The 15,220-nt window shown below is 36.2% G+C and overlaps 1 protein-coding gene across 7 annotated transcripts in view; it reads right to left on the minus strand.

Moving 5' to 3' along the window:
* YTHDF3 (YTH N6-methyladenosine RNA binding protein F3) overlaps positions 1 to 15,220 on the minus strand; it is a 60,948-nt gene that overhangs the window by 37,872 nt on the left and 7,856 nt on the right. For 5 of the 7 annotated variants that reach the window (XM_070392639.1, XM_070392634.1, XM_070392632.1 and 2 more), the window contains 2 exons: positions 14,302 to 14,346; positions 4,320 to 5,918 (listed from right to left, as the gene is read on the minus strand). In XM_070392639.1, coding sequence (XP_070248740.1) covers positions 4,320 to 5,900 — 1,581 coding nt within the window. In that variant the 5' untranslated portion in view covers positions 5,901 to 5,918; positions 14,302 to 14,346. The remainder of the gene's footprint in view (positions 1 to 4,319; positions 5,919 to 14,301; positions 14,347 to 15,220) is intronic. The other 2 variants (XM_070392638.1, XM_070392636.1) reach the window with 1 other exon arrangement.

A 15,220-nucleotide genomic window follows, 5' to 3' on the forward strand; every position in this document is an offset into this window, starting at 1 on the left:
GCATCAAAAAATTCAGGTAAGCAATCAATCAACTGAAATAAATGGGAGCTAGATGTGGTAACATAAGCAGACATGTCACTGAAGAATGCAGAACCTCACAAGTCACAAAATCAACACAAAGCAAATCACATCAATGTCATGAAAATTCAAATTTGAGAAATTCTCCAAATGCAGAAAAAAAAAATGGTAAGAACCAATGGCACTGAAAGAATGTTCAAAGATTCAACATTCTTTGACATTATTAGAAAAAAGAAAATGAAAACCTGGCCTTTGGACAAAGAATTTAAAAAAATTATAATAGAAACCCATATTGGACACATTCTACATAGAGGTCCATATTGCAAGAATAAAAAAAAAAATTTTATGCACACAGAAACAGTTATTTCCAAAGAAAGGAAATTTAGGCTGGCCTCAGACATCTTTTATATGTAATAGAAATATAAAGCTATAAAATGAAGCCTGAAAGAAAAGACTGTGACTCAAAAATTCTATATCCAGGTAAACTGTTGTTCTATTATGGTCAAAGTAAGGCATTTTCTTGCATTTAGAAGGGCTTAATAAAAATATTATCAGCTACTCTTCCTAAAAAATAATACAATAAGCTAAATAAAATCCAAAGCAAATATGTCAAAGGTGAGTGAGACATAAAAAGACTGGCTGTAAACAATAAAACAATTTAAATGTAAAATTTTAAAGTTCAAATAACCATTGAATGTATAACTACAAAACAGTATGTAATGGTCATAATTCCTGAGATAGTTATATAATAATTAAAAAACACCCTAGAATTAAAATTTCAGACTGGGTAGAGAAGAATTGTGGAAAGACATAAAAGGGTGGCCTCTCCTTAGCAGTAGCAAGAACAGTTGATAACTATTTCCCTGCCTTGTATCTTTCTCCCGGAGTAATCTCATCCCACTTCCGTGGAATTATCTGTTTAAGAACAAGAAAGTCCCCATCTGTGACTCCCACATCTAACTGTCTAATCAAAGAGATTTCACTATCTATATTTCTCAAAAGCACCTTAAAATCAGCACATCCTAAAACAAAATCTTCACTTGCATCCCGCCTTTCATACCCCAAATCATTTCTCCTGATCCATTATTTGTAAGGGCAGTTACAAACGGTTAAGCAGGGCCTTAAATATTAAATAGCCATTTGTACTATTGCGAAGCAAAGTTTCTAACAATTCAGTTCAAGAATCACTAGCAGCAAAATTATCGAGGTGCTTGATTAAAAATATACTCTACCCGGTCCCTTATCAAATATATCAGATTGCCTGGGGTGGTCTCAATAGTCTGCATTTTCAAGAAGCACCCTAATTGATAAGTATGTGTTCTAAAATGTATGGGAACTACTGCTCTAGGATCATTTCACATGTAAGAAATGTTAACTGAAATAGTTCCCTCTTTTGCAAATATCAAGTAGCCACAAGATGCTTATGTTTACACACAGATAGGAATCAACTTTAGTTCCTGTTTTATCTCAATTTCTACATGCAAGCTTTCCATAGCAACCATCATAATTTATTGGAGAAGCTTCTAACTTTATCCCTTATTTGAAAATAACTTTAAATGTACTGTCTATGGAAAAATCTGTTAGTTTCTTACTCCATCCATCCCCTTTTTCTCCTAAAATTAGCACCCTCCCCCACACCAATTTTCTTTTGTAGTCTAAAACAGAAAACATTCCCCAGCCTATCTTGCTGTGTGCCCTCTGATCAAATCTGGCCAATATGATGCAACATGAACAATGAGTAACTTCTTGAGAAATCTCCTTTAGAGTCTCAACAAAGGTAAATAACTGAAGAAATAAAATTCTGCAATCTACATCTAAAGCTCCATGTCTTCCCAACTCTTAGCTGCCTTCCTAAAGTCAAATTCGGACTTAGCTTGGAGAAACCAAGATGGCGGCATAGGTTAACGCCGGAGTTTGCTGCCTCGAACAACCACTTCAAAAATTCAACTAAAAGACGGAACGGACATCATCCAGAACCACAGGAAGGCTGGCTGAGTGGAAGTTCTACAACTAGGAGGAACCGAGAATCAGAGGAGGCGCAGTGCTGAAGTAAAATACTAAGGTGTGGAGTGCCTGCGGCGCGGGCTGGTGGCTGAGGGCGTGGTTGTCTGTTTCAATCCGGAGGGAGCCTCAGACTCAGAGCTCCAGATCCGGGCGAGTCTCTAGGGACCCAGACTCAAACGGGAGAAGCAGGACTGTCTGGCTACGGTCCCTCCGAGGTTTGCAGCTGTTGCTGGGACAGTGAGGCAGAGCCCCTGGGGATGGGACTGAGAGCAGCCATAACTGCTTGCTCCGCCCGCCCCGTAGATCCCCTGGGACCCGCCCCGCCCAAGCCCTGCACAGAGGCATTTTCCGGATAGCCTCAGGCAAAGGCTAGATTAGCACCTCCCTAGAGGACACAAGTTCTTCCACTGCAGACACAGCTGATTCTCACAGCCAGTCGGCCTGGAGGTCAAATCCCTCTAGTATTAACGATAACAATCAAGGCTTAACTACAACAAGACTGCACACAAAGACCACTAGGGGGTGTACCAAGAAAGCGTAAAAAATGTGGAGACAAAGAAACAGGACAAAACTATCAAGGGAGGATATTGAATTCAGAACCACACTTTTGAGGTCTCTCAAGAGGCTTCTAGAGTCTGTCGATAAACTTGATGAGATGTACAGGAAATCTAATGAGACCCTCGATGGTGTGATAAAGGACCATCTAGAAAGTAAGCATACACAGACTGAAATAAAGAATATTATACAGACTCCCAACAGCAAACCAGAGGAGCGCAAGAATCAAGTCAAAGATTTGAAATGCGAAGAACCGAGAAACACCCAACCAGAAAAGCAAAATGAAAAAAGAACCCAAAAATACGAAGATAGTGTAAGGAGCCTCTGGGACAGATTCAAGCGTACTAACATCAGAATTATAGGGGGACCAGAAGATGAGAGACAGCAAGATATTGAAAACCTATTTGAAGAAATAATGACAGAAAACTTCTCTCTCCTGGTGAAAGAAATAGACTTCCAAGTCCAGGAAGCGCAGAGAACCCCAAACAAAAGGAATCCAAAGAGGACCACACCAAGACACATCATCATTAAAATGCCAAGAGCAAAAGACAAAGAGAGAATCTTAAAAGCAGCAAGAGAAAGAAACTCAGTTACCTACAAGGGAATACCCATACGACTGTCAGCTGATTTCTCAACAGAAACCTTGCAAGCCAGAAGGGAGTGGCAAGAAATATTCAAAGTGATGCATGCCAAGAACCTACAACCAACATTACTTTATCCAGCAAAGCTATCATTCAGAATTGAAGGTCAGATAAAGAGCTTCACAGATAAGGAAAAGCTAAAGGGGTTCATCACCACCAAACCAGTATTATATGAAATGCTGAAAGGTATCCTTTAAGAAGAGGAAGAAGAAGAAAAAGGTAAAGATACAAATTATGAACAACAAATATGCATCTATCAACAGATGAATCTAAGAATCAAGTGAATAAATAACCTGATGTACAGAATGAACTGGTGATTATAATAGAATCAAGGACATAGAAAGGGAATGGACTGACTATTCTTGGGGGGGAAAGGGGTGTGGGAGATGCAGGAAGAGACTGGACAAAAATCGTGCACCTATGGATGAACACAGTGGGTGGGGAGTGAGGGCGGAGGGTGGGGTGGGAGCTGGAAGGAGGGGAGTTTTGGTGGGAAAAAAGAGGAACAAATGTAATAATCTGAACAATAAAGATTTAATTTAAAAAAATTAAAAAAAATAAAAAATTTTTAAAAAAAGTCAAATTCGTCTACATTTTGTACAAGTGCTCTAACTGCATAATTATAAAAAAGCTTCAGGAGTTTTAGGGAAAAATATTTTATTTCTCATAAATACAAAATAAATAATGTTCAAACATTTATTTAAAAACTGTTTGGTTCAAACTCCAGACGTGTTATTTCCATAAAAATAATGTTTAAGATTAGAGTCCCTTGCTAGTTCTCAAGCCTGATTAATTATAAACGCAGAATTCACTGAGCTTTGATAAACTCGACTCAATAACCTTTATCACCTGAGGAGTATGAAGAATAGGCAAAAAGCAAATTCAGAGAGTAAGGGTTACCCTTGGAAAGGAGAAATGTTTCAAATATGACATCACAGGTCTTCAAGGATCTTTGTAAAGTTGTTTCTTAAACTAAGTGATTGTTTTCCTTCAGAGTAAAGTTCTTAAACTCAAAATGTAATGTTAAAAGGCATTAAATACCCATCCATGCACAGTACCCCAATAAAAAGACCCTACACACAAAAATTACTGTACTCTTACCCTACGCATGGCTTCCTCCTCTTCTTGACGCTTTTCATAATGTGCAAAGTCATCAAAGATTGAGGTGGTATGCTTGAAGGTAGCAATTATTTTAAGCACTTGCTTAGCTTTTTCTAGGGGTACCTCTTGAGTGTCCCTTGAATTGGTAACTGGTTTGTTGTCATTATTTTCTAAGCGAATATGCCGTAATTGGTTATTGGGAACATCTTTGACAAAGATCCACTTAACTTCAAATTTGCCCTTCCACTTATCCTGAGACCAGACACCAGCATATGCATTATAGTCCACAACAGACTTCATTTCAGCCACTCCACAAAAATGTCCACTGCCATTCACACTGAAGAGTAAATAGAGTGGGCCTTTCCCATTCAGGGAACGGTAAGCTGCATCCAAACGCTTATTACCATGCTCAGTACTACACCAGATAGAGTACTTAATGGAACGGTGAATGTCATCCTCAGAATAGCTTTTAATTATAAACACACGTCCATTTTTCAGGTTCCAGTCAAAGTCTTTGGGATTATAGTTGTTTATGGCCTTTAGCTTTTCCAGCACTGGATGCACTTCTACACTAGAAGGTGAAGCACTGACAGGAACAACACCTAAACCAAAGTTTTCACCGCCCGCTCCATTGTTCTGGTTGAAGCCACCTCCCCTATTCCGAGGAGCTACCCAACGGTTCTGCAGTTGTTGCTGTTGGGGCTGCACTTGGTGAGGCTGAGCCTGTGGCTGAGGTCCTTGTTGCTGCTGTGGTTGTGGTGGCTGAGGCTGCTGTTGAGGCAGTTGGCTTTGCACCAATGGTGGTGGTTGAATTAATGGCTGAGGCTGCTGAATTATAGTTTGAGGAGGCAGAACTGGTTGGGTTGGTGGTGCCTTTACCACAGACCCCTTTTCATCCCAAGTTCCAATATTCATGTTGTGTTTTATAGGAGGTGGTGGCACAGCAGAACCTCCAATTCCTACATTGCCCTTGGGTTTAAGTTTCGGTTGAGGTTTGGCAGGCTTTCTGGCAATGGCGGCCCAGGAAGTTGGTTTAGGTGCTGCACTGCTAACTGGGGGCATACTATTGGTTGCAATGCTAGTCATACCACTGCTGCTCAAGGCTGTACCTACAGTTTTTGTCACTGCAGCTGTCAGGTCACCACCAATTTTCAGTCCCGTCATGCCTTGCTCAATACTGCTAATGCCAGGCACCTTACTCAAAGTATCATTGCCAAATCCAGCCTGTCCATCAGTAATAGCTCTCCCAAGAGAACTAGGTGGATAGCCATAACTGCTACTATAAGCAGAACTTTGCGTTGATTGTCCCTGAGATCCACTTGTCCCCCACGTAGAGAAATCAGCATTACCAGGAAAAAAGTTAAATCCATGCTGACCAAGAAATGGAGGGGTATTTCCTAATGCCCCAGGTTGACTAAACACACCATCTGGTATATAATGATGTTCTCCATTACTCATTTGTCCATAAGTTGTCAGATATGGCATAGGTTGGTCTCCAGCTGTGGACCATGCTGCTTCCCCAAGAGAATATGGAAATCCAATGGATGGAGCATAGTAACTAGGCATGTATGGATCTGACATTGGTGGATAGCTGTTACTCTGGAAAACAAAAAATCATAATCAAGAGCAAAGTTCCTCTGAAGGTGGGGGGGGGGGGGGATCTGAAAGATGAAAATCAAATAAATTTAAGTAAATGAAAACAAATCCACCTGTTCCAAATAAGCAAAATTAAAAGTTTCAAACCTAATTTTATCAACAGAAAAATTTGCTGATGAGTATTTTTACTTTAAAATGTTTATAAAATTCCAAGTTTTTTGTTACAGAGCTAGGGGTGGAAGATAATTATTTTTGTTTAAAGAATCTGGTCCTCTACCACCATTTAAAAATACCGTACTTTCTACAAAAGATTGGTTTCTAAATTTTGCCCACACAAATTCATCATTTATAGCCAGCTTTATTTTAAGCAACTGATGTATACAAACATGTATAACCAAGAATTTAAAAAGCCTGAAAACTATGCCAATAATAGAGAAATTATAGCCTATCTGTATTACAGAATCCAGTTCAGCAGTTAAATTTTGAAATTTTAAGAAAAAAATTAGAGAAATACACTCTGAGAAGCAAAGATTCATGATTATATGTATAGCATGATCCAAATTTGTTTTTGTTTTGCCTCACTCATTTTAAAAAGAAACCAAACCAAATCCTTTCTACGGTTTCTTAATGGTAGGATAACAGGTGCCTCTTTTCTTTTTATTAGATTTTCCAAATTTTACACAATAAACATCACCTTCCTGATCAGAATTTTCATTTACAAATTGAGTTCCTGCAATTTCCCCCCAAAATTACTGCAATTACATCAACTTTTATTTTGAATATTAACTGATCATTCAGTGATTTGCCAAAAACCAAGGTAGCAAATTCTCTTTTTAAAAACTCAAATTTGTTATTACACAATGTGAAAAATAAAATATTTAAGGATTTTTTTGAATATGTGTTTCTTATGCCCCAAACAGGCCTGACAACAGATTTTCACAATTTGATGTAGGTGTGATTTTTAAAGCCTCGAACAGACCTTTAGAATTTGTAGAATAAGCAAGGTGAAAAAAATTAAGCTAATATCCAGTCAGAAGAACTAGTATTCCCTTTGCAAGGGTCAAAGTTCGAAGACTGATACTTTATTGTTACTATTAAGTTTCAAATAAAGGTTGTATTTAAATTAATAATTATGACATAATATTACTACTTCCAGTAAAGATTGCATTTAAAAAAACAACTCTCAATTCATACTACTTGAAGAAAACAAAAATGACTTCATTCACTTGATATGAAGTACATTTTACTGTATTCAAAACTGGAAATACACGTTACTATTTACTAATTTAGTTGAACATATTCATTAACTATACATAGGTTAATTATTAACTGTATTTGAAAATATATTCCAACAATGTTCACAGAATTAGTATAAAAGAAATGAAGAGCATCTTTGGAACCACCACAGTAGTGCCATCTTTACAGAAATTAACAGTGAAAATACTGACTGTTATATTTAAAGACAAAAATAAGAGCTTCTTGAGGAAAAGTTCAAAATCACCAACAATGGTTTTCAATGAAAAAATTCTTCAATGAATTAAGTAAACTTTACCAGTCAATGAAGTTGATACACACACACACACACACAGTATAACCAACCAATCACAAAAGTTCAGCCAGAATAATCTATATAATTGATTAAACGATTTTTTAAAATATTTTTAAATTTAAAGTTATTAGAGTATCTACTTACTAGTAATTTTAACCAAACACTTATTAAATGCCTAAACTGTGATATAAGATACTCATTGTAGCCCTAGCTGGTTTGGCTCAGTGGATAGGGTGTTGGCCTGCGAACTGAAGGGTCCCGGGTTTGATTCCAATCCAGGGCATGTGCCTTGGTTGCAGGCACATCCCCAGTGGGGAGTGTGCAGGAGGCAGCTGATCAATGTTTCTCTCTCATCGATGTTTCTAGCTCTCTATCCCTCTCCCTGTAAAAAATCAAAAAAAAGATAAAAGATACTCATTGTAAAAGAAAACCTACAGCTAATGACACATAACACATGGAAGTGCATAAATTCCCCACGAGGGAAGAGTACGAGAGCTGGGCTAAATATGGAGGTAATCAGTTTCAAAGTTTTAATTTAGAATGTTGGCACTGAAACCTAGACTCAGTAAGTTATGTGGATGTGGGAGTGGAAAAGCAGACCAGGTAGAAACTTTTTAAGTTCATTTTTCATAATAAAGTGTTTGCAAAATTATACTCATAATTTATTTTGAATATTCTTATTTCACCTTCACAAATGCTGAATTTTGCACAACAGTTACATATCAAGTTCCTAATTTATGTATACATAAAGTATAATTCAGGGGTCAGCCAACAAAAGGTCAAAGAACAAATATGTATTTTAAGCTTTGCAAGCTAAATAAACTCTGGTTGCTGCCACATATTTACTTTTGAAAAAGGCTGCTAACTCAAGGAATTTCTCAAAGAAATAGAATGGACTGAATTGGGTCCCTGGGCCACAGTTTATTGGCAATTCAGTTTTAACTGATTCTGTAACCTGTACAGATTCCTAAAAAAAAAGGAAGTCACCAACCTCTATTACTAAATTAATGTGGAACAAATGTTTGCCAATTGTTACCTCTGGGGCTGGAACAGACCCAAACCCATTGGGGTGTGAAGGCTTTGATTAAATATCTTGTCAATTATTTTTTAAAATCATGATTTTTTTTCTACTCCCTAAATTAGCATTTGGCCAAAATAACGAGTTTAAATTACTTTAAAATGTGTTCCATTAGTCATTTCTGCCTATCAAACAAACAGCCCAGGCTAAATAAGCAGAGAAAGCTGTCTGTAGTGCTATTACTATCACCTACAGATGTTGAGAATCCTATATAATAAAACCCTAATATGCAAATCAACCGAACGACAGAACGACCAATTGCTATGACACGCACTGACCACCGGGGGGCAGACGCTGAATGCAGGAGCTGCCCGGTGGTGGTCAGTGCGCTCCCACGGGGGGGGAGCGCTGCTCAGCCAGAAGCCAAGCTCATGGCTGGCAAGCCCAGAGGCAGTGACGGTAGCCTCTCCCACCTCCGCTGTAGGTGGGCGGTAAGAAGCCAAGGATGCGAGAGGGATGTCCTAAACTGACAGTCGGACATCTCCCGAGGGGTTCCGGGCTGCAAGAGGGCGCAGGCCAGGCTGAGGAACGCCCCCTCCCCCCCCCCCCCCCCAGTGCACAAAATTTCGTGCACCGGGCCTCTAATATTGGATAAATGGCCTGTTTTCTCCAGTTTATCAAATACTAACCATTTATTTACCAGTTCTCTCAGTAGTTTTAGTTGAATGAGATGTTTCTTCCTAGCTCTATGACAGTAACTTAAGCAATCTCCTTTCAAAAGGCAAGGCTTCAGTTTGGATTCTAGTAAAAACAAAGTTGTAGGAAACTAAAGTCTTAAAAAAAAAAGATATGGCCAACACATTTTGAATAACTAGAGCTTTGATAATAATTGAAAATGTTTTCTAATGTTTTGCTAAATTTAAAATTAATTTCTAATTGCTAGCTAAGTGGAATATCAATTAGAGCAGGGATGGGCAAACTTTTTGACTCGAGGGCCACAATGGGTTCTTAAACTGGACCGGAGGGCTGGAACAAACGCATGGGTGGTTTGTGTGAACTAATATAAATTCAAAGTAAACATCATTACATAAAAGGGTGCGGTCTTTTTTATTTTTAGTTTTATTCATTTCAAACGGGCCGGATCCGGCCCGCGGGCCGTAGTTTGCCCACGGCTGAATTAGAGGAATGTACCTTGGTAGTGGAGAAAACAAAATTTCTACTTCCTGATAATGGAAAATAACTCAACACTTACTTTTTTTTTTCACCTTTTACTTAAAACGTGATTATAATGAGACATAATCAATTTCAGTTTATGTAAACTAATATCTTTAAAATAGTTTATTCATATTTTAGAAAGTGATCAATAACAGTGAAATTTTACTATTTTTTTGAATGTTTTTATTGATTTTAGAGAGAGGTTAAGAGAGGAGAGAAACATCAATCAGCTGTCTCCTGCAGGCCCCCCACTTGGAATCAAGTCCACAACCCTGGGCATATGCTCTGAACAGGGACCTTTTGGTGCATGCGACAACACTCAACTAACTGAGCCACACTGGCCTGAGCTACCACATTCTTTAAAATCTATCACCTTTAAAGTGATGTAAAACTTTTGAGATTTCCCTTATATTTAAAAAACGAATTGAAAGGGAAATATGTACATATAAAAAGTGATATAATTACCAATGGATAATTGATAGCAGATGCATAATTCCTTTACCCACAGCATAAACTTAGAAACACTACCTGAGGAGCTATCTATATCTATATATCTATATATCTATATATCTATATATCTATATCTATATCTATCTATCTATCTATCTATCTATCTATGCCTAAGCTATGATGCGCACTGACCACCAGGGCACAGACACTCAATGCAGGAGCTGCCCCCTGGTGGTCAGTGCGCTCCCACAGCAGCAGTGCCACTCAGCTGACCAATGGGCGCCAGATACCAGGCTCATGGATGGCGAGCTAACTGAGCAGTGGCACGGCACCCGGCCCGGGCTCGGGCTCCTCCCCAGCTGTCTGCCATGGCCTGATCCCTGCAGTACACAACAACGGACCCCACTGGTGCACGAATAAGTGCACCGGGCCTCTAGTTTAATATAAGGTTGAAGTGAACCCATAAGGCAACCAAATTCTAATCCCAGCCTAGGCACTTATCAGCTAAGTGAAAGTAGCCAAAATACAACTCTGAATTTTTTTTCTCCGCTATTCAAAGGAAATAAAGATACAGTGCCTACGACACAGTAAGTAGTCAACAGTTATATTTATTAATACAACTCAACCTGCCTCTTTAAAATGTAACTTAACCATCAAGCACATTTGTATAGTTTCAAAGCTAGTCCAGATCTTAAGAGTATAAAGTCCTGGCCATGGCTGGGTGGCTAACTTGGTTGGAGCACGGTCAATTACAGTAAAAGGTTGGGGGTTAGATTCCCAGTCAAGGCACACATCCAGGGTTGAGGTTTCAATCCCTGGTTGGGTGTGCTTGGGAAACACAACTGATTGATGTTTCTCTCTCACTCTGATGTTTCTCTCTCTCAAATTAATAAAAACATATACCCTGGTGAGAATTTTAAAAAGTCAAAAACAAAAACAAAAAAAACAAAAGAAGATATAAAGTCAAGATGTGATGTAGTAGGCAAGGATTGGGCTCAATTCTATACTCTTCCACTTTCTATGTCAGTGATTTCACTGATCATTAATTTTTCTAACCTTGTTACTTCATTGGTAAAATGGGGATGATACCTGCTACTCTAATCAACTGTAAAGATTTTTCTACATCTTTAATTGCAAAGTGCTATATTAAAATATAGATTAAGCCTTTACCTTTAGATTTTTTAATTTGAAAACTAAAATATGGAAGATTAAAAATTCTTCGTTAGAATTTTGAAATCATTTATAATTATTATCCTTTAGCCCGCAGGCCAGTTGTTTTTCTATTATCTCGAAGAAAACCTGAACAGTAAGAAAAAGTTTATAATCACTGTTCTAACCTAAAGACATTTTAATACAACTCAATTATAACTGAGACTTTTATTTTGTGTGTGTGTGTTTTGTTTTAGTTAAGGTAACTTAATATTCATTTTTGTTTCATAAACACCCAAATTTCCAAGGGAGAACACTGTACAATGTTTCAGAAGTTCAATAAAAAACACTTGAGGCATTATCCACCAATGTCAGCACGTAAGCACAGAGATAAACAAAATTGCTTTCCCTTAAAAACCTGAGGTACTTCAATCTCCTGAACTCACTTCTGAATTAATAAAAAGTGAAGGTTAGTCTACTTTTAATGTTTATCTGTATTTTCCGAAAATATTTAAAAAATATTATTGTACTTTTAAAAAAGTATAATTTATGCAGATTAATAATAAAAATGTCCTAAGAAAATGTACTCTATCATATTAACTTGACATTTCAACCATAATATTTCATTCTTTAATTCTAGAAGATAACCTAATTCGCATTCAGTAAGTATTTAATAAATGCCTACTATGTAACTGATTAAAGTGCCAGTCACTGGAGACAAGATGAAAAACATGATTTCTGACCTAAAGGACTCCACAGGTCTAGGGGAAGACATATTTACCCTACAATTTGATAAGTACTATAATGGAAGTACAAACAAAAGAAAACAAACACTCTAGCACAAAGAGAAGGAAGGGTGCAAGTAACTGGGGGAATCAGAAAAGACTTCAGAAGCAATAGACACAGGATTCTGTGTGTGGGTGTATGCAAATCGTACACATTGAGATTATGAAAGAAAATATTTACATTTTCAGAAAATAATAATAAGCCCTATTTCCTTGAGTAAGTGAGATGGAGAAAGCTGACCAAAGATGAGGCAGGAAGGATGTGTTGTGAAGTTGAGGTAAATTCTTTAATATGTCAATGGCACAAACTTCAACTTTAAGACTCCTGAGTGGCAATACAGAATTACCAGTTAGGAAATCATTCAAACAGGCAAAGATAATTATATTATTCTCTTAGTTCTCTATATCTCTTTCCTGATAAACATGACTAGGAATTTATTTCCCCATATATACAAACAGACAAATTCAAACTTCATTTTTCCAACTTACTCTTCCAATTTATAAGGCACGTTTAATAGTACCAATTAAACATGAATTTTCTGACCAACATAATTGTCCAATTATTCTGAGGAATTATAGAGAACTATTTTTTGGCTGATCTTCATTTTTACTTAAATATAGCGATCTTTTAAGAGAATAAACAAAACCAAAAAAAAATTCTACACAGCAAATATTTTACATAAATGTTACATGCACATCCACTTTATAATTAAGCAAAATAAACTTTTAAGCATAAGAATTTTTTTAAAATCATTAAAAAATAAGACAATACACACAAAATAGAATTAACAGAAGCAACAAAAATATACATTTCATAAAGCTTCAGTTGGTCTTGTCTCCCAATCTACTGGTTAAAGCCTGCATTTTGAAAAACCCTACCTTCCTTGCCAAACAGAAACCTCCAATTTGGCTAAGCCTAATATATATCCATAAAACAGAGAACTAATTTTAAAACCAGAAGGACAGACATTTACTTGTAAATTAATATAAAAATTATTCCCTAATAAAATGAACACTAGAAAATAGAAGAAATATGCTGCCACAGAAGACGAATAGCCTGGTGTAATGTATTCCTGGGTTTGATGTGAATTAGATCTAAGTATATAAAAAAATTTAAAATAACCAAAAATATTAAACACCTTTCCAGACAAATGATTCATTTTTCTTATTTATAATATTAAAATCAAATGATGGGATTTAATTTTAAAGTCATATTGCATATTTATAATTGAAAATTTAAAAATTAAATAATTACTTCAGGTAGGTCAGTGCAAGGACCTACAAATACTTGCAGAAAAAATCTGCAAATAATTACTTGATATATTTCACCAATAAATCCAGTATTCACTCATCTGTTCTAAAAGGTCAATTTTTGTAAGTTTTTAAATTTCAATTAAGTAATTTTAAGTTAAATTCTTACAACTTACTGTCATATTTCAGATAATTTTCCATTTTTCTCTTCAATAGACCCAGTATTCAATATTCAATAATTATAGTGCTCTTTAAAAGGTAAATATGGCCTTAGACAGTGTGGCTCTACTGGTTGAGCGTCATCCCATGTATCAAAAGGTCACTGGTTTGATTCCTGGTCAGGGCACATGCCCAGGTTTGGGGCTCAATCCCCAGTAGGGAGCATGCAGGAGGCAGCTGATTGATGTTTCGCTCACAATGATATTTTTATCTCCCTCTCCCATTCTCCCTCTCTCTCTCCCTCTAAAATCAATAAAACATATTAAAAGAAAAAAAGTAAATATGTACCTTGACTACACATAATTATTTAGTATTACAGAAAGATAACTGCTGAAAACCTATTCACTAATATTGGCAAGAGGGAAGTAAAATACAGTCTCACTGGTATTAAACTTTAAAACCTCTCTTGAAATAGCACATGACTATATTGATTCAAATAACATGAATTAAAATGATTTAATTAATATAAAGCATAAGACCTTCCATGTAAACATCACATTAAAAAACAAGACTTTTATAGTTGTTTTGCCAATATTAACAAGGAAGCTTTTATGATACAATTTAAAAATAGGATTAAGGTAAATGCATTTATAGTCTTAAAAATTAATTTTCCAACACTTTAAAATTTTTTTACAAGTGAAATTTTATGAAAAATTCCAATATAAAAGAACAGATAAAAAGCAAGGCAGAGCTCTGGTTGCCACAAAGGTGGGATCAAGGGTACCCTCCCCCAATCTCCCCTAGGCAGACCTGAAGCACCTCTGTGGAATGCCAAATAACCAATCTTCTAAGCCCCTGTGACAAATGAATTATAAAATATCTGTTACCAAGTAAAGCGAGGATTCTTATGGTAGCAATTTTCAAACATTTAAAATCCATTAAAATTTCTTGAAAACAGACTCTGAACAATGAAGACAGTGGATCTGCATAATATATCCTTATATTAGAAATTAATTTTATATTTTAATCAAGTATAAAATCAAGTAGCAAAAAACCCACAATTTAATTATTTAGACCAAATAAACTTCTCAAACTTATCTGATCGTAAAAACATTGTGGGGATAATATCTACTATACCTCATTATCAGAATTTCTCGAAAAGGTTGGAAAACACTGCCATAAGGGATATTAATTGAGGTCAATGTATGGCCCCAAATAGAATATTATGTTTCTTTTAAAACTTGCACTACAATTGTACAACAAATGATCTTCCCCTATTTTCCAATTATATATTCTTTCACAACATTTAGGTGGAAAGTAAAATTTATTGAGATTATAAAATAGATTACATAAATATGAAATGAAATTTTTCATTCTTAAGAGTAGCCAAACTTTCATTGATTTTTATCACCCATTTTTCTTCTCTCTCATTTATTTATTCTCTACCAACATATGCTAGAACTGCAGATCAACAGACAGAAGAGAGTGGTTAAAGAAATTACTAAGAGATTAAACATAACCATGGCTCTCCAGTCCTAAAAATAATTCTACATCCACAAAATGGGAACTACTTTTTGTTCAAATTTGCTTTCAAACTATAAAGTTGTGTAATAACATTTGTTTCCTTGTTCTTTCATAGTTTTAAAAAACTAGGTTAAGATTTCAAGATACATTTTTTTTCATACATCTTTTTTTTTAAGCAAAACAAAAGCAACTTCATTCCAGAATG

Source organism: Myotis yumanensis, unplaced genomic scaffold (assembly GCF_028538775.1).
Source record: "Myotis yumanensis isolate MYYU_CA2020_CCGP unplaced genomic scaffold, mMyoYum1.0.hap1 SCAF_15, whole genome shotgun sequence".
NCBI classification, from domain to species: domain Eukaryota; kingdom Metazoa; phylum Chordata; class Mammalia; order Chiroptera; family Vespertilionidae; genus Myotis; species Myotis yumanensis.